Below are 19,533 nucleotides of genomic sequence, written 5' to 3'. Positions count from 1 at the left end.
GTACTTTGCCTTTACTCTCAGAAATAATGAGCATAGGGACGAGAGGAAGAAACTCTGTTGCTCCTGTGTTCCTGTGTTGTAGCATCTATGACTAAACCACAGACATGAAAATGCCTGTACTTGGGAGTACTCCAGAGTAAAGCTGTTAGGCACTAATTTTCATTACCTGTATTCTGAAGCTCTGCAATGTAATACATCCTTAAGTATTTATAGGGAAAAAAATGTTTCACCTTAGCACAGATTTTATAAACATTAACTGTATTCTGCCTGCTTCATCTTCAAGCTAACTGCAGCTAGGGAAGGAGATATAGCAGTTAAACTACCATAACCTCTGAACAAAAGGCTGAATGGGCTTCCCCCACTAGCAGAAGCTCAAGGCACTACGATAAAGGGGAAGTATAAAGTCGCCTTCATGCTCTTTTACCTTCTAGGATGCAATACAGATGTAAATTAAAAGGAAAAAAAACAGAAAAAGTCAGTCAGGGCTGTTCCGCCTCCGGCCACCCAACTCCACGAGGTTGTGACAACTTCTTCTGGGTTTGGACTCAGGGCACATGCTCCTCCCCATCACATAAGCCTCTGTCCATGAATTAAGAGAGACATAGATGTGTACATCAAAATGTGAAACAAGTCATATCTCAGCACTAGCTGCCATAAGGATAAGAAAGTGGGATATGGGAGGAAAATTTTGAAAGCAGAAAAGTCTCCCAGAAAAAAACTAGCCTCACAGTACAGATGGAAAGACACAGTGGAGTCAGAAAATCTGAGCCAAGTTAATCACAAGGCAAAAAAGGGAAGGGGCAATCTGGAATACCAAATAAATTGACAGGAACAAGCCAATAGGAGAAATTTCATATAGTTATGGTGGAAAAGTAAAAAATGTTGCAGGCAATGCTTTCGATGTATCTTACATCACATACCATTCAGACTGTTTTCTCTGTCAGCATAGACAAGAAACGGAAATATATCTACTATATTGTGGTGAATAAATACTTTTTCACAGGTTACATTGCATTTGCCTTTTCCTTCCGATGCTACCAAGTTTCCAGAAGCAGAGTTCTAGCCAACTCATTGTGGATTATATTTGTTTTAATAAAGAACAATCAGCACATCTGTCTCTAAAGGATTTATTTTATTGTACCACAAAAAATAGTGTGTTTTCCTATGTGACTTGCAAAAAAAAAAAAAAATTTCCATGGGGAGAAAACACAGGAAAAATTCAGCTTCAAAATAAAGCCCCATGATAAAAGGATAAGCCACTTCATGTCGTGCTACATTCAAGCAGTTAGCCAACAATTAACCACGATAACTGAAACCTTTCTCCCACGCTCATTTTCACACAAGAATACTAAAGTGCCTACATAATCATACTAAATGTTGTTGTTTAAAGGAAAGTATCAGGTAGATAAATGCTGACTCACAATCATCTATCTGTCTTAAGAGTCTTTAGGAGTTTCGTTTTGTGGGAAAATGCTTTTCTTGAATATTGTAGCAAACCTCTGAAAAGAACTATGAAAAAGTGGCCAGCAATCATAACAGCACATTCACAGAAGAAACAAAAAATAGCAGCACAACTGCATGCAAAACAATGTACTTATCTGTAGTTCGGCAAATCCTAGTGTCATTCATATTTTTTGATTTCAAAGCAACTGCAGTTTCAATTTTTAAAAACGGACTCCACAGCTGCTTCTTCAGTGGTTATTACGTTTGTGTGGACTACGACTATTTAATAGTCTATCACCATCAGCAACATTTACTTCTCATATCCGTGAGAGACTAACACAACAAATAGCGCCACTGTCCAAAACCCAGAACAGAAATAAAGTTGCGCAGAATTTTTCTTTCAGGGTGCAATTTGGGGAAGGGATAAGTAGTTTTTATTCCTTGAAGAAAACATCTACTTTGTAATAAAAAGAATTTGTGTACAAAAAAAACCATTTCAGAATTACCTTCTCAGTATTATTTTAATAAGTGCATCTCAACTTCTCTTTGCTGCAGAATTGTTCAGACTTAGGGGAAACAAATACAGTTCAGAATAAGATACCTTCTTCCTGGATGGCATTTGATAGCGTACATTTTTCCAGAATCTTGTATTTGCTGAACGAGATTTCTCTGAGAAGTCCCCTTTCCATTGGATAACTCCATGTTTTTGTTTAATGTATCTGATTGATTCCGGCATGCTTGTGTAGTCTTGTATTTCATCTAGTTCTATAAGAATCACTCGAATCCCATCACGGATGAGAGCATTATACATAGCTAGATGTTGTTCAGAAGTGTTTTCTGACAGGCAGCTGCTAGATGTTTCTGATCCCAAAATAATCATCAGTCTTCTGCTTTGCTTAAGGGTTTCATTGGCAGCACTGATCACAGCTGTAAGTAATGAAGAAACAATCAAAGTTTGCATAGAAACTTTACAACTGATGTAAAATATTTCTTGATTCTAAAATTGCATATATATGGAGCAGTGGGTAGCTCAGAGGACCATTAGGTTTAAGATTTCCACATTGCCATTCGTGATTCATGATCCATTGCATGAAATTACTGATAAAAATTGTTTTCTTTAGTCCCCAGGAGCAAATATTGTTCAAAAAACTTGATAGTATTATTAATTCTGCTGAACCCTCATTTGTTCATCACTAAAAAGAAAGTGCAGAATCTCATAACATCAGAATGAAATTTTTGGTAAGCAAAAAAAAAATTAAACATTAAAAAATTGTCCATTGGAAAAACAGACAAATGTTCCATTAAAAGTAGACAAACACAACTTCATTTTCCAAAATTGTGTGGTTTTTAATTGCATATATAATATTCTAACCCAAGAACAATGTGTCAAAAGACAACCTATTAACTCTATTAACTAAAACATACCTTCTCCCGGTAAATCATCTCTTCCTAATATAAAGAGATTATATCCACATTGTTGTTCTAAAACATCAGGGAGTATTGTACTAACAAAGGTTTCCAGATGATAGAAACTTCTGCCTCCACTGCTTTTTGGGTACAGGACATACGCATCATAGACTTTCCCATCTAAAACAAACACAAATATTTCTATAAATAAATAAATAAATAAATAAATAAATAAATAAATAAATAAATAAATAAATAAATAAATAAATAAAATCAGCAACATCCCTTTATTGCAAGGTTTCATTTTGGACTGCTAAAAATAGTAATGAGGGGCTGATTCAGCTATCTGACAGAATAATGTCAAAGCACTAAAATGCTCTACAAATCAAAAGAAAGATGATCAGCCTCGGAACCTGACTTCTTTTCCCATCACAGGGATGGATGGGCCAGCAAACCAGCTGGATGCAGGACCTGGCACCTGCAGGAAGGAGCCCCCAACCGCAGAGGGGGCAGGACATGAAGAAAGCATCCTCTTGCAGGACTTTCTTCACCACCTCTCCTGAAATAAATTCAACAGTAGTTATCTCCACTTCTGACTAATCACAAGAAAGGCTGGAAAACAGCAATTCTTTCTTGTAAAAATTCTGTGCAGGAAAGGCAGATATTACAGAAGAAAAGGCCAAAATGCAGCTAAGGTTTTGAGAGTTTAATTTGTGTAATAAACAGGCTTGAAGAAACCAAACCCAAATCAGATTTAACTCAACAAGTTAGCTTTAGTTCAGCAAGCTAGAAAACATAGTTTGTTCGATAATTTTTTTTCATTAGAACTCTATTAAAGTGTTCTGGGAAGAGTGATCTTTTAACCAGGAACTGAAATTACTTTTCTTTGAAAACATTTAGAACAGCCATGAGTAAACGTTAACAATCCAATACACATAATCTGTTTACTTTCAAGCTATGAGGAACTTCAGATGGTCTAATTCTGAGTGCTGCCACACAAAATATCTAGAATGTTTCACTTATTCCTATTTTTCACACCTGTCCAATGTATTTGTGTACACCACAGCAATTAAAACACATGAGAATCACAGAATAAAGAACTAGTAGCGTTTTTTTCCTTTTGGTATGGCATGTAAACATCATAATTGACAGGATTTAGAAGGAAAGTGTTGGGTAAAAGAGAGAAAGAGAGAAGTTGCAAAAAAGAAAAAAAAAAGGAAATCAACAAAATTAATCTCTGAGAAAATGTGAGTCTGGTTTTCACTATAAATATTTAATGCACGTATTTAAACAGCTGGTTTACAGGATGTAGCTCTGATGACACCTATTGATCATCATCAGAGTGACCATAAATCTACATGTAAACAAACTACTTTACAAAAAAGCAAAGAGCAACATGTTAATTTGGGAATAGCTGGAGTTCTTTTTGATCTATCTCACCATGACTGCCTTCAATATGGTGCAGTGTTTATTACCTCAAGTATGATTACATATTTTGCCCATATGACTGAAAAAATCCCCCCCAAAATGTCTTTGTGTGTATCTGAAAATTCCTCAAGGAAATTCCACATACATTCTACTAAATAATCAAATTATTGCTTAGAAGTAATAGCAAATGAAAAAACTCAATATGCTAGTTACACTAACACACCTGGTCACACTTACATACCTTCCTTATTTGCAAAGGCACAGACAGAATTACGGTACCAAAGCACCAAGTCAATCTTGAAAATCTTGTAGATTATTAAAGTAATAAATGTTAAAATCAACAAAGAGACAAGCCCTCCAGCCAGCCATCTTCGTATATCAGGAACTGCACAAAAACATAAGAAGACTGGTTTTTAAATGTTGAATTTCTCCAAATTTGATCTTTCACACAAATATAACACAAATTTGATCACTGTATTTTTCACTTCCATCTACCCTTTTTAAAAATAATGATAAATACACTACTACAGTGACTCCTTCCCTATGCACAGGTATATGCATACATAGTGCAAACTGTAATCCATCTGTCTTCTATCAACATTATATGGCCATTTGGTATCAAAATCCCTTCTGGGGAATCCAAGACAAACACAGGCCTCAAAAAGAACAGTATTTCTTACCTCTGTGTTTTAATATAATATAGGATGCAGCCTGCCCAAAGGCATTTGAAGCTTGACAGACAAATGGCTGTTCATAATCTTCGCTATTCACTTCCGAAATTATTAGCTTCACAGAATACACAGGACGTCCATCGTGAGAAATTTCCTCCCTATCCAAAAGGTGACAAAGAGAGCCATAAAACCCCAGCCCTTTCTGGAGTGGCTTCATCACTGACAGCTGCAGCACAACAATGGATGTTTCCTTCTGCAAATGTCAACCACACTTCAGAACAGATGAGCAACTACAGTATATGAAGGAAACCCAAACAACAGTCCGGCCTCTTCCTGACATTTAGCATAGATGTCGGAAAACATCAAAACATTGTCTTAGCAGGACCTGTGTTTCCCAAAAGGAATATGAGGTTTCCATAAGTTGAAGGACAGAAATATACCTTACAAACCTAAGCAAACCCTTGTTACAAGCTTCCCAGCCCCTGTAAGAGCAGGTGGAGAGAAATTCCATAATGTGATATGACACAGAAAGAGGCCCCGACACAAGGGCGTCATCTTGCAGTGAGCAGCTCTGGGATGGGGCGACATCAAAGGTGGTGACCCGCAGCAGATAACACCAACTCACAGTGTGAATCCAGCTGCAAGACGTGGAGTCTAAACTGCTGCTTCACCCCATGGATCAGAACAGACTTGCAACAGCTAAAGCATCAGGCTGCGTCATTAAAAGACACAGATTATCCCCCATACCTTGTACAAGGACACAAAAATGCTGATTATGATGCACATTCAGTTAGTCATGTGTACCGTGATGTGTGACTGATGTGTGAACTAAACAACTTTTTAACCACCAGCAAAATGAGGGACACCACTACGTTGTTAACAATAGATCTCAAATACAAAATTAACTATCTAGTCTACTTAGGCAAGCAGTATTCTTTCCTGAAAACATACTCTAGTTACCATTTAAAATGCAAAACAAAAGCTTGAAATACGTCATAAAGGGCATCTTTTGGACCAGATGAATCACTTTCTAAGCAAAAGGTTACAGTAATTTGAACACTGTAACAAGGAATAAATGAATCAACATCACTAATGCAAATGACTAATGGTTGCAAAGATGACCATCTAAGTGCTAGGAAGCACAAAAAATAACATTGCTTTTATGATATTAATTCAGTGATCACATACCTCTGCATTATGGCCCAATAGTTTATGACATTACATTCTTTATGACAGCACAATATATTACTTTTGTATAGAGTATTCTCTTGCTGAGAGCTTAAAGAATTCAGCATTTTATTTACCCCTTTGTTTTATGATGAGCACTTATTTCTCACAACAATATTCTTACTTTGAAGATATCATTCTCATTTCTTCATCAGTTTCTCCTCCATAGGTAGTGCTTGAGAATTTACAAAAATGATGACATTTTTTTCTTCATAGCACCACCATGAGATGAAGGCTGACAAAAAAACTGCTGTTTTTAGTTCCCAACCTATCATACCTAAAAAGCTTTCAGATTGCCTTCTGCTCCCATTTTAGTTGCTTTTTCAAGTCAGGTCTAATTTCTTCTACCCTAACTCCATTCAACCTGCTTTTCACTCTCACCTTATTTCCCAGTTGCCCTTCTCATGCTTTACTCAGTTCAAGTCTATTTTCCTCCCAGACCTGAAGTCAAGACTGGAAATCTCCCTTTTCTCCTCTCACCCCACTAAGCCTCAATACAAATGTCCTCAACAGAATCTTCCATTAACTCTTCAGCTGATCTCTGTTACGCTTCTTTAGCTCAAGGTTGTTAAACGTGGAAGTCTCAGTTTCTCCCATGAAGCACAGATTTGATCTCTTGCAACCTTTCAGGGAGGCAGATGTGAAGAGAAAGGAGAATGCAGAAGAAAGAGACAGTCTGAAGATCGTGTGGCTGGACATGCTTGATCCAACTGAAAGAGAACTCTGCCAGGCCAGAGCCTGCTTAATAGAAACTGTATGACAGTTATGAGACTGTAAGTCTACAAAACACCTTTTTCCAAGGTTGGAAATTAAGAGAGATTTTACAATGACCAAAAAGAGCACAATCACATGTGAAGTCCATGTGCCTACTATGTTTCAAGTTTCTACTTCAGAGCAGAAAGTGAATTGGTGGAGGCAAGCATTAGAGCCTTTGAAAAGAAAGCTATTTAAGCAAGTGAAAAATGTTGCTAAATATATTAATGTCAAAGGGAGAAAGTTCCACTTTGGTTGCCAACATGGTATTTTCTAACCTGAAAATATACTTACTCATAGTGACTTGCAAAAATTCTGCTCACATCAATATATACACCTGTCCAATACACATCATACCCATCAGCACCTGTTGTATTGCAATCCACTGTAACCTGTGAGCCTATAAAATTGTGTTACAAAGTGAAAGGTTAATTTTCATAATCCTATTAAAGTCCATACAATTCTGTTCACAGAGTCCCACACAGACCAGCTAAGGATGGTCCCACACCCTTTCAGAAAAGTTGCTCTAACAGAGGGCCTATATACTCAGTCATCTCCAGGTGTCGAAAGAGACTGGTAAGATTTAAGAGACTAAATCAAGGAAAAAGGTGCCTCTCTCTGGGGCACCATTTTCCCTGCAGATTCAAAGACAGTTCTGTTCTTAGGATCTCTCCCAGAGTGATGGAAAGAAACAAATGTGACCGAGAATCACTTGGGTTCCCTACAATTTTGTTTGCATGTGAGAAATTGCCCCAGGCTTTGTAAGCAACACGCCTTGTCTCTTTCCCTCTTAACCCCAAACACTCCTCTTTTAGGAGATCAACATACAGAAACTGGGCTGGTCCCTGAACTAGTTTTTGTCAAAAAACAAAAACAAGAAAACACAGAATATGGTATTCCTTGAGTATAAATTTTCACCAGTATACAAAATCATATTTTCTTATCGAGAAAACTACTTACCAAGTTCCACTTCGATAGAGTTGTTTCTTGGATAAGATATTTCTGGAGGCTTTTTTGGTGGGCTCACTAATCAAAAGAAAGAAAGTGCTTTTCAGAAAACCTGGGGCAGTTGCAGTCTGTTCTATGCTCCATAACTCAAGTATGACCTAAAAAACCCCTGTCCTATGGACAAGGTGGTCAGCAATTTTATAACAGGCATCACTCAATACTGAAAGTACCGTATCTCAGGTAGTTATCACTTCTGAAGAAGCTATGCTATTCTTTGCTCCGCTTCTTCCCAAATGTAGTGCCACAAATCTCCACACACTCACAGTGATCTGGCTGTTCCATGGCATAAAATTCATGTAATATTGCACTCACAGGCGCAGAGAAGGGTATGGGTAAATATCTACTGGATTATGCCCCTACAGTCTGGATAGCCTGTCAGCCAGCAGCCCTCAGATACAAACTGGACCCAAACACCTAGGAGTGCAATTCATCTATTTTAGACTTTTACTACCATAGAGGAGAAATTTCATTTCTATACTCTAGTTAAATGCCTTACAATTCCTCCCACAGTGCCATCCATAAGGAAGCACAACACCAGTGGCCCCTTTTAGATGTTTACATTAGAACTAGATTATATGACACTCTGGAAAGCTTATTTCTCTCTACAGGCTACAAAGGGAGAGTAATCAACAGGTGGAGACCTAGACATCTACATTAGAAATATCTCAGTATGGCTAAATGAATCCCAACTTGGAGGGTCCCTCACTGAACACACATACCATTTCCAGCTGTCTCAGGCAGCTGCAGGAAATTTTAGAATGTTTCCTAACAGATATTCAAGGAAGGTGCTCCAAGGGCTCAAATTAACAAAAAGAAATCATAAAGCATCGAGCCTCGTAGCGAAGCACACAGGATTCCCCAGATATATCATTCCCTTTCCTTTCTGAAAACTGGGCCTGCAGCACTGTTTGGACCCCAAATCACACATTTTAATGTAAACTTGTTCAGCTGGAGACTTTAAAAACAACTGAGCTGCCTTTATTCATTTATGGCAAAGGATCGATATTATTTTGCTTCTACTGAATAGTGGGAGCTGAAATTATACTAAGGAAAAGGTTCAATGGACAGATTTTAAGACTAGAATTGTTATTTCAGCTGATCTGATGTTATGTTCCTCATATTTTGTTTATCCACATCATATACATATGACATGATATGAATATGGTACATATTCATATCATATATATATACATACACACATATATAAATATCTATGCATATATACACACACAGACAAAACAGACTAGCACAAAACCAGACCATTAAATAGTAATAAATTCTATTAGTAAACCTGAAAATGTCTTTCATCAGCTGGAATGTAATAACAGTACTGGCATTTCATACCTTGATATAGCACAGCCTTTTCAGTCTCATAATGTTGTGCTAGCAAGGAGTTAGTGTTTTACAGTTACGCCTTCTTCTATATTTTTTTGTCATGCTAGTGGCCCTCTGACATAAATCAGGGTCTACTGAGCTAGACATATGATATCAGAGATCAGCAGTTCTTGGGCTGGGGAGCTTAAAACCAAAACCAGAAGAGACAAGAGTTTGAATGAAACAGATAGGACATATAGAGTCAAGATACTGCTGCAATTTGGGCTGGTTTACCTCGTTGTTCTTGCAGCAAGAGGATAATGTAAAAGACAGAGAAGGAAGATGGGCAGGATAGAGGGTGCAGCTACAGCAGAAAGTATTGTGCCTACCAAGCCTTACAGGACACCTGTTTAGGGACACTAGCAGCTGATCTGAGCAGCAAAGCTTTGACAAACCACAACTTTGAACGGGGCAACGCATCTTCCACACAGTGGCAACAGACAAAAATATGTAACCTCTCTGTCAGCATTTCTTTTCCTCATATTTAGGTGAAAACTAATAGCCCTAAGCATGCCTATACACAATTGGGTTGTTTAGCTTTAGTCTTTAGAAACTTGGACAAAAATTTGAAGTCCTCATTATGAGCACACAGTGAAATTATTTACCTACCTTCTACAGTCAGTCTGATGTCTCTTGAAATGTTATATTGTTTTCCATTGTAGGTATACATTGTTTCACATGTATAGTTTCCTTGATCTTGTAGAGTCACATTGCAAATGATAAGATCACTGTTTGAGAAAGCAAATCTTTTCCCTTCCAGCAGCTGGCAGTCCTAAACGTGTGTAGAGAATTCTTGTTAATTCATTCCGCTACCTCTTTGCAGGGTTTGTCTCTATTTAATGCAATTGGAACTTTCAGTGGACCGCAGCATAAGGATGGGTGCCTTGCAGAGGCTGAGGAAGAGTGAGGGGAGTGGAATAACAAGCAAAACATGCTTCATTTTGACTCTCAGTTTTTAATTCAAAGACACTACAGATTGTTTCCTATAGAAAACAACTTTCAGTTTTAGAGAAATAAGGATGTGAAATGCAAGTGTTAAGATTTGTAAAATATTCATCAATGAAGAACTGCTTAACAATTAGACTTAATTTTTTGAAGTATTTAAATACTCTTCATACCACATGGACTGCACAGGCATGAGGCAGGGATGCTGCAGAAGGCACTACATTCTAACAGAAAGAGCCTTTAAATGAGCATAAGCAACACGAAATGGCATTTATTTAATGGAACAATGTTGAGCACATAACGGATATGCCATCTCTCACAAAAGACATACTGAATCCATTTCCACACAAATGAAATTCCCTACTGTGCTTCAGTAGCAGGTACGAAGATGCCACCTGGTGGATACGTGGGTCAACGGCTCCTACATCTAAGCTGAATTTCTACCCCTTAAATAAAAAAAACTGTATACACCTTTAAAAGACAAAAATAAAAATGCTTAATCCTCTCCCAATTGGTTTTAAAGCATTTTTCTCCTATTTACCATAAATCTTTAGTTTTCCTCCTCCAATTCATAAATATCAGTGATTCTTATTTCAAATAATGGACAGTTAGAAGACAGAACAAAACACGGCATTCTCACCTTATACCAACGAACAGGCTGAATATTTTTCTCATTCCTGAAATAATCCAAGTGTGGACACACAACCTTTGCAGATGATACTGTGAATATCACCTCCTCTACAGCAAATTTTTCATTTAAGCATAAACCATCAATCCTCTCAAAAACTGTTACTTTTGTACGCATTTTCCTGTGGCTTGTTGAATTCCTGCAATTAATATAACATAATTAAATTAACCTCTTTGGCATAGTTTCCAACTCGAAAATATATGATATTCTTTTTGGAGAAGAAAGAGAGGATGAGAAGTTTACAGTTTCTCTAACAGATTTACCTTTGTCTACTGGGAAAAAACAAAAACAAAAACAAAAAACCAAAAACCACTACTTACTTTCCCCAACCTAAAGTTGGTTTTTGTGAATGCACTCTCCCTTCTTCATTAGTATTTCTCTTACCCCCCCAAATTCTACTTGTTTCCTAAAAGTTATTCCCTTTGCAACTTATTTCTGTAGCAGTTTTTTCACTTTTACCTTATGACACATTCATAATCTCCAGAGTCTTCTAACATTGCAGGGAGAAACCAAATAAAATTCTTCTGCTGATGAATTCTAGAAAGTTTGTCTCTAGGCACAGCTGTCTGGTTACGCACTTTATACCATGTTAAGCTGTAGTCTCCACTTTTCAAGCTCATTTCCAGTGAACACTTAATAGCAAGAGGCTGCCCATCAGGCACGAGACTCTCCCTCAACATGACATCATAGGCGTCACATTTCTCTAAAGGAAAGAGATAAATATTAAAGAAAACCTCAAACACTGTAAAAGGTTATACTGAATTGATTTCTTGTTTACATTTGAAAAGTTCATTAGAATTTCCACCTCCATTCTTAAGTCATCTACTAAAAATACAATTATAATCTCTTATCTTTAGAACTGAAAGTACTACTCAGTGATATAAAGCTATCATTATGACACTGAAATGAAATGCTGTTTTTTGAATGCAAACTTCACACTGAACAGAATCTCTTCATTTGGAGCAGTTTGCATGTGTATCTTTTAGTTCAGATGCAAATTACTAGAGTACTCGTATTTCTCCAGTCTGCTTCACATGCATACACAGAAACACACACATGCACACACACAAATTTCACTTTTAAGGACTTTATTTGTTAACTTCACTTAGCTGTAGTAAAAGTAAGTCTTCAAGACAGAGGATGCTTTCAGTACCCAAACATCCTAAGAGGACACCGAATTTAAAGTTACTGTTGCACAAATATTAAGTTTGCTATGGAAATCTCAACTCACTCTTTGATTTTATGAGCATTTAGAGAGGAATTATTACAAGCACTTACCAGTGAGCTCATTTTCTTGCCCCTAGATCCAAGGAGATTCACATGAGAAAAGGCAACACCATGAGATACTTTTTTTTGTCAGTATGACAAAAATGGCACAAGCTCAGGCATGTGACCCTGGTATCCAGAGTCAGTACTCTATTTATCTAAAATTCCTTGTTTCATTAGAATATAAGAACAGCCACACAGAGTCATCCAAGTGTCTGTCTAGCCCAAAACCTTGCCTCTGATATCAGCCAGTGGAAAATGTGTAAGAGAGAAAGACAGAGCAAGTACAATAATGTTTTGCTTTCAGCCCCTTTCTTTTCTCTAATGTTCTGCATGAAGCATTCTGCATTCATTGGCTTTTATAATTTCTTTGGGTATCACGTACTTCTTGCAATAAGAAATGCCAAAATAAACATTTCCTCGTCTGCCCACTCTATGATACTCATTATTTTATAGACCTCCATCACATCTTGCCTCAGTCATCTCTTTTTCTTACCTCATTCATTTAATGACTTCTCATATGGAAGCCATCCTATAACTGACAACACTGTCACTCATCTCTCTACCTTTTTTATGTAGTCTTTCTGAGATGGAATGACCAAAACCACAGAGTTCAACTGATTCACATTTACTATAGTGTTACAGAGTAGCACAATGAAGCTTTCTGTTTTCTGCTCTACTCCCTTCCCAAAAATTCTGTTTTTCTGACCACCACTGATGACAGAGTTAATGTTTCCAGAGAGCATCCAGAGATGTCAAAGTAGCATTTTTCCAAAGTGGTTATTAATTAACTTAATGTTCACACCACACACACACAGTATGCTCGTTTCGGCTATATGTGTTATGACCCTTCCATGCCCCTACATATCCATTTGATTTTACTTATTGACATTCTATCACTAAACCATTCAATATCCAGATATCCTCTTCATAGACAACATTATTTTTAACTACCAGAGGTAATTTCATATCATACACAGTTCTCACCACTTCACTGTAAATCTTTTCCAAATTACTTCTCAAAACACTGAGCTGCTCAGATAGATTTATTGAATGCCCCATAAGAACCCTGATGGTTATGAAATGTTATGGCCTCAGGAACTGATAACCTTTGTCTGCCACTAAATGCTAATACTCTGAAATAATGACTTTTTATTTTACACACTTCTTGCCTCAGTTTCTCTGAAGCTCCCATCCCGCAACACCCTCCACTGTTTCCATGGAGCAGGAAAGATTTATAAGGTAACATACATAATTAAGCCAAAACCAGAACCCTCTGTTATTGGAGGGAGGGCAGCCAAATAATCACCTTTCCATACGACTATTTAGTTAGCCAAAAAAAAGATTATCCAATGGATTAGTGAACCTTGCAGCTTGTCCATTCATGGACAAAAAAAACCCAAACCAAAACCAGATCTTTTCCAACCAAATAGCTTGCTAGAAATTCAAGAAACAGAAATTCCTGAAGTTTTTCTTTTAACAGTCTGGCACTGCTGCAAGATTCCAGGTAGAATGACAAGATTATGACAGCAACTCACTGGAACCATTTCAAATGTTTTAAACATAAGCTGGATTGTTGGTTGGTAGCTGAAGGGCAGAAACAAGCAGTTGCAATGAGTAGCCGAGCAATTTTACAAAAATCTAGATGTGCTATTGTTGTCAAATGGCTATATTTTCCAATATGAAAAAATCCTAAGGACACATTCTCTAAAGTTAAAACTACAATTAATTTCATCATTTTATACACCAGAGGATTGCACTGCCATCCAGATGGACCTCAATGGGCTGGAGAAGTCTGACATAGTCTAACAAAAGGAAATGTGAAGTTCTGTGTCTGGTAAGGAATGACCATGGGCACCAGCACATGCTGGAGAACATTCAGCTGGAAAGCAGCTCTGCAGAAAAGAACATTGGGGTCCTGCTTGACAATGAACTGACCATAAGCCGTCAATGTGCCCTCATGGCAAAGAAGGCTAATGGTGTCCCGGGCTGCATTAGGACTTGCTAGCAGGTAAAGGAATGCGATCCTTCCCATCTACTCAGCACTGGTGAGACCACATCTAGAGTGCTGCAGCCAGTTCTGGGCTCCCCAGTACAAGAGATACATGGATTTACTGAAGAAAGTCCAGCATGGGGCCACAAAGATGATTAAGGGAGTGAAGCATCTCTCACATGAGGAGAGGGTGAAAAAGCAGGGACTGTTCAGACTAGAGAAGCGAAGACTTCAGGAGTGTGTAGGTGGATCATATCAATGTGTGTAAACACCTGATGGGAGGCAACGAAGAACAAAAAGTCAGACTTTTGCCAGTGTTGCCCACTGACAGGACAAGAGGAAATGAGCACAAATTGAAACACACCAAAAAAAAATCCACCTGAACACAAGAAAACACTTTTTTACTGTGAGGGTGATCAAACACTGGAACAAGTTTAGGAGGGCCTGTTGCAATGGGACAAGAGGTAACAGTTTTAAGCTGAAAAAGGGTACATTCAGACTAGACAGAAGAAAGAAATTTTTTACACTGAGGGTGGTGAAACACTGGTCCAGGTTGCCCAGAGAGGTGGTCGATGCCCCATCCCTGGAGACATTCCAGGCCAGGCTGGACGGGGCTCTGAGCAACCTGATCTAGTTGCAGATGTCCCTGATCATTGCAGGGGGTTGGACTAGATGACCTTTGAAGGTGCCTTCCAACCAAAACTATTCTATGATTCTAAGTTGCTCAGAGAGGTCGTGGAGTCTCCATTTGTGGAGACCGTCAAAATCCAAGTGGACACGGTACTGGACAAACTGCTGTAGCTGACCCTGGAGGGTTAGGGAGGTTGGACTAGATGATCTCAAGAGTTACCTTCCAACCAATGGTTCTGTGATAAGATAGTACACAAAATATCACATATTATAAGTTTTATAGGTTCCTGCTTTTAGAACTGCTTAAAAGAACTCATCGGCATGCACATAAATTTGACTTTTACAGTAATTTTCACACAAAATTAGTATTACTTGTGTGAAAAAGTAAGTTTCAGAACAAGACCTTCCATAGCCACTAATAAACTTACCTGCAATAATTAAAGACAGAAATGCTGTTGTGATATTACATGAAAACAACGTTTTTGCTGTCACGTTTCCCTGCAGAAATTGAAAGAAAACCTTCAATTAGTGGTTTCCAGTATAAACTTCCACAATTTAAAGTCAACTTTTGCATTACAGAGTTAGTACAGGATTTACACAGTTAATACAGGACACAGGAAATATAGGAATTTTCTTTGGCTTATTTTGAGCCTGTTGCCTGTTTATTTTACCTGACAGCTCCTAATTATTATACCAGAAGAAAAAAAAAATAATGAACATTTCCTATTCGGCTTGTCAAGCACTCAGGATTTTTTGCATCTCTAGCACTCTCCTCTCCAGTTCTTGCTTTCCTAAGCTGTAGTCTTACTCTGTCTAATCCAATTTCACATTTCTGAGCATGTTTGTCACCCTCTTCTGTATCATCTTCAGTTATGCTACAGCCTGTCTGAGGTGGGGAGCAGAGAAGAGAACTTGGATACAGTCTTCAAAATCTAGGTGCACTACAGATTTTTAAACAATTTTTTTTTCTGTTTGTTTTGTTTTTCCCAATAATTTCTAACAATCTATTTGTTCTTCGAGTACTACTGAGTATTGACCTGATATTTCCATGGGCATATGTAGTCAAATGCCAAGATCTCTCCATTGAGTGTTAAAAATCAGGTAAACTCAGCCAGCCGCTGAGCACATGATGTTAGGATTTTGCTCATATGTTTTCATCTAAAATTTTCTTTATATTTATGTAAAACAATTTTTTTCTACTACTATTACTTAGTCATTCACTATCATGACATTCTTCTCCTACTCTTTGCAATTAACACCTCCGTGTTCTAGCCTGAAGTTTTGTATTGTTTGCAAATTCTGCCACTGCAACAGTTTCCCTCTGTCCAGATTATTAAACATATATGTTGAGCAGAAGAGAGTTGTTTGAGACTTCAGTAGTAATCTTCCTCCACCTGAAAAACTGAGCATTTATCTTTTACCTACTTTTTTATACATGTGAGAATAAATATATTATGGCGGTCTGTCTTCATTGACAGCCTCTGCTGAATGCCTTTTGGAAATTAAGGCAGATGGTATCAACCATGTCTCCTATATGCAATGTGTTCACATACATGTGTACAATTCCAACACACTTGTACTATTTGAGAGCCATGACTTCCCTTTACAAAAGTCACTGTTGACTCCTTCCCTACATAATTTATCGTCATTTCCACTGGTCCTATTATTTCAAGCAGTTTCTACTCAGCTGCCTGCTGCACACACCAGGCTCACGAGGCTCTACTTTCCTGGCTCTCTTTTGATCACTTGAGGAGGATAAAACTAAGTTTATCACTTTCTGATCTTTTGGTCCCAAACCTGCCTTAAATGAGACATTTACAACAAGAGAACACAAGAGCGAGTATCAGTCAGTCATGGTGCTTTGCTATGGATCATTTATTTCTATAACTGCCGTTTACTGACTTTTCAATCTGAGACAGATCCTTCCATGGAAGATTATCCATAAGAAAATGTACTAGCACTATGCTCTACCAAGATGAACACAAATGCAAAAAAAAATGTTTTTTCCCCTTGCTATGTTCATATCTTTCCATAGCCCATCCCATAGGGGTTTTGTTATACCTGAATGACCAACTGGCTCTCAGGAGTCTTTGGTAAGCTTCTCATCCCTAATATGTTTGGAGAAGGATCTATTAGTTGCATGCCTCTGGCAAGTTGTTCCTTAAGTTGGCCTTCCTTACCGCTCTTTTTCTATTCAGCCTACCAGAGCTTTTAGAGCACTCTGAAAGGACAAATGCAATTATTCAAATTGAATGATGAGTAGGAGAACCTCATCGTGTTGTGACGAATCTTTAGCTGATAACCAATTTCTACAATAGTCGAAGATGACACTTCCTGCTGCTCTGTTTTACGTCACCAAACCGACTCAGAAGCGTGCCATACATTGAGTCATCCACACTGCCTCTTGCAGTGCCTGCTTTCTTCCTTCTTCCCCTTCTCTTCCCTCCTCCCTCATTGCAAATTTCCGCTCAAATTACCAGGCAGGTCTTTTCTTGCCTAGCTGCAAGAAGGAACAAGCCCTGCAAGAATGCTGAGCATAAAAAGAAATACACAAAACTTTAAAATCACTGAAGGGGGTTTATGTGTGTTTGTACAAAACCTCCAACTTCCTTCATTAACTGTGATGGAACAGTAACTCTTAAAATCTCTAGTTTTCAATTTTAAAGAACATGAAAATATTATAATGGAAATAATTTTAAGAGAAAATGGGACTGAATAGACTCCACTTATGACCAGGGGATTTTTTATGACTTTTTATGACTCCGAATCACTGTTTTTTCATAAGCTCTGTTCCATTACAACATAACCTTACTGTACTTTTCTGTCTCACATATGCTCTCTCAGACAGTTTTTTGCCCCTATCAGTAGATTCAGTAGATGCAGCAGAAGTATTTCACTATGTTCTGAAATAAAATCTTCCAGTACCCTGCTTCTCTATAAATTAAATGTTCTTTCTATCTATTGAAATTTAACAGTTGCCTTTTTGTCAACATGAAAGACCTGCAAATATCTATAGCTCTCTGTAAAATTATACATATGAACTGCTCTCAGGAGACTCCTTCTTGTCTCTGACTTTTCATGATGATAAAAGCTAGATTTTTGTGGAAGGTATACTCAACAGCAAAATTAGGCTCTGCTCTGTGCAAGTATTCACATAATTCATGACAAAAATAGCAAACATATGTCTGCAGAGTCAAGTGCAAATGTTTTTCCTACCACATTCCACCATGATAAACAGCTACATTTCTCCCTTTTCGCAGCCATTTTGTCCACATCTTGAGCCTGCAATCGACCTGTGGAGCTTCACTACTCAGGACAAAATTCAGCTGGAGTTATCTTTGTCCAAATTTTCCAGAGCGGAAAAAATTCCATGTATCTGAGTCCATGTCCGTAAAGTTCCACCCTGAAAGGAAATATTTGTGTCAATTTCAGATTAAAAAAAAAAACAAACCAAGTGTCTGAAAGAGATCTCCAATGATACACGCACCTGAATTACAATTACAGCATCCATAATAGCACAGAGTAAAGCATAATTCTCATTAAAATCTGTCATTGAATTTATACAGGCACCTTCTTCTCTGCTCTCTAGTCCTTTAAAAGTTGATCTACCCCAAAAAAAAATTCCCATCAGAACTTTGAAGAATCGTGGCTTTCACTAATTTTTGCACATTCGTGGCACCTTTTCTTTCAGTGTCTTATCCAAAACATGGATAAATCAAAACATGCAACAGTCCTGTTCTCAGAATTGAGGGAACTGACACAAAGACAGAGTATCACACCATTTCTTTTACATCAGCCCACAAACATTTTAAATCAGAAAAAATATATAGTCATATTAGCTTAAACACTTCTTTTAACTGCAAGGTATGCCATGCCTCTTCAAAAGAACTTTATCAAGTGTCCCACTTTTGATCTTCTTCTCTGGAGAGCTACAAAACCCGCCTGGACGCCTTCCTGTGTAACCTCATCTGGGTGTTCCTGCTCTGGCAGGGGGATTGGACTAGATGATCTTTTGAGGTCCCTTACGATCCCTAACATTCTGTGATTCTGTGTTCTGTGATTCTGTATGATCTAGGAAGAAAGATTACCACAAAAACACATATTCCTTCGGTGTTGAGGCATATCTAACCAGTGCTGAAGAGCTGGTTTAGCTCCCTTGTCAGTATGTGGTTACAGCACTGAGACTATCTCAATCGTCATTTTTCTGTGAATCGCTGACATCCCTCAGCAGATATGCCAGAATTTTTTTTTCATATTCTTTATTTAAATTCTTACGTATTCCTGGAAGCACTGATCGGAAAGGGACTGTAGCTCCCTTAAGTGTAGCAACCGTGCTCCCAGTCACTGCTGAGGTGCCCATGGCAGGGGCGAGGTGCGCCAGTGCCTGTGCGCTCCCTGGGGACCCAACAGAACCGGGGGCTGAGATTTATTAATAACTTCAAAGAAAAGGTGCTCTCACGTTTCCTCTCGGAAACCCGGACACGTCGCACGCACGGCTTGCAGAGGAAAACGCTGAGCTTTGAAAACAGATTTCACTCCCGCTCCTAAACCGTCTCCGGCCCTTAGTTCCCCCAAGAGACACCACCTCGGGCTGAGCCACCTCACAGCCTCAAAAATGGGACAGCAGATCAAAGTACGACTGTGGGTGCATCTCTGCGGATTTTCCCCCCAGATTATCCCAAACTGGCTCACGACAAGCG

The 19,533-nt window shown here is 38.2% G+C and overlaps 1 protein-coding gene across 1 annotated transcript; it reads right to left on the bottom strand.

Annotated features, from left to right (window-relative positions):
• Positions 1-1,978: 1,978 nt before the first annotated feature.
• Positions 1,979-18,097, bottom strand: LOC136000140 (interleukin-1 receptor type 1-like). Its single transcript, XM_065653858.1, has 11 exons — positions 18,050-18,097; positions 15,262-15,331; positions 11,404-11,647; positions 10,897-11,083; positions 9,921-10,083; positions 7,890-7,955; positions 7,224-7,329; positions 4,959-5,107; positions 4,520-4,663; positions 2,869-3,030; positions 1,979-2,370 (listed from the first exon to the last, which is right to left on the bottom strand). Exons 1-11 carry the CDS (start codon positions 18,095-18,097, stop codon positions 1,979-1,981), a joined length of 1,731 nt encoding a protein of 576 aa, XP_065509930.1.
• Between the last annotated feature and the right edge of the window lie 1,436 nt (positions 18,098-19,533).

Source organism: Caloenas nicobarica, chromosome 1 (assembly GCF_036013445.1).
Source record: "Caloenas nicobarica isolate bCalNic1 chromosome 1, bCalNic1.hap1, whole genome shotgun sequence".
NCBI lineage: Eukaryota > Metazoa > Chordata > Aves > Columbiformes > Columbidae > Caloenas > Caloenas nicobarica.
Note: the sequence above shows the minus strand (reverse complement) of the source record. Positions and strands in the feature narration are given on the sequence as shown.

What these genes read in the sequence shown, in the direction of transcription:
- LOC136000140 (XM_065653858.1), bottom strand. Translation starts at nt 18,097, where the DNA reads ATGGCTGCGAAAAGGGAGAAATGTAGCTGTTTATCATGGTGGAATGTG. An exon ending in CATCAGACTGACTGTAGAAG is followed by an intron (nt 7,956 to 9,920) that starts GTAGGTAAATAA and finishes TCTTTTGATTAG; the next exon opens with TGAGCCCACCAAAAAAGCCT. An exon ending in ATTTTTGCAAGTCACTATGA is followed by an intron (nt 5,108 to 7,223) that starts GTAAGTATATTT and finishes CCTTTTGGATAG; the next exon opens with GGAGGAAATTTCTCACGATG.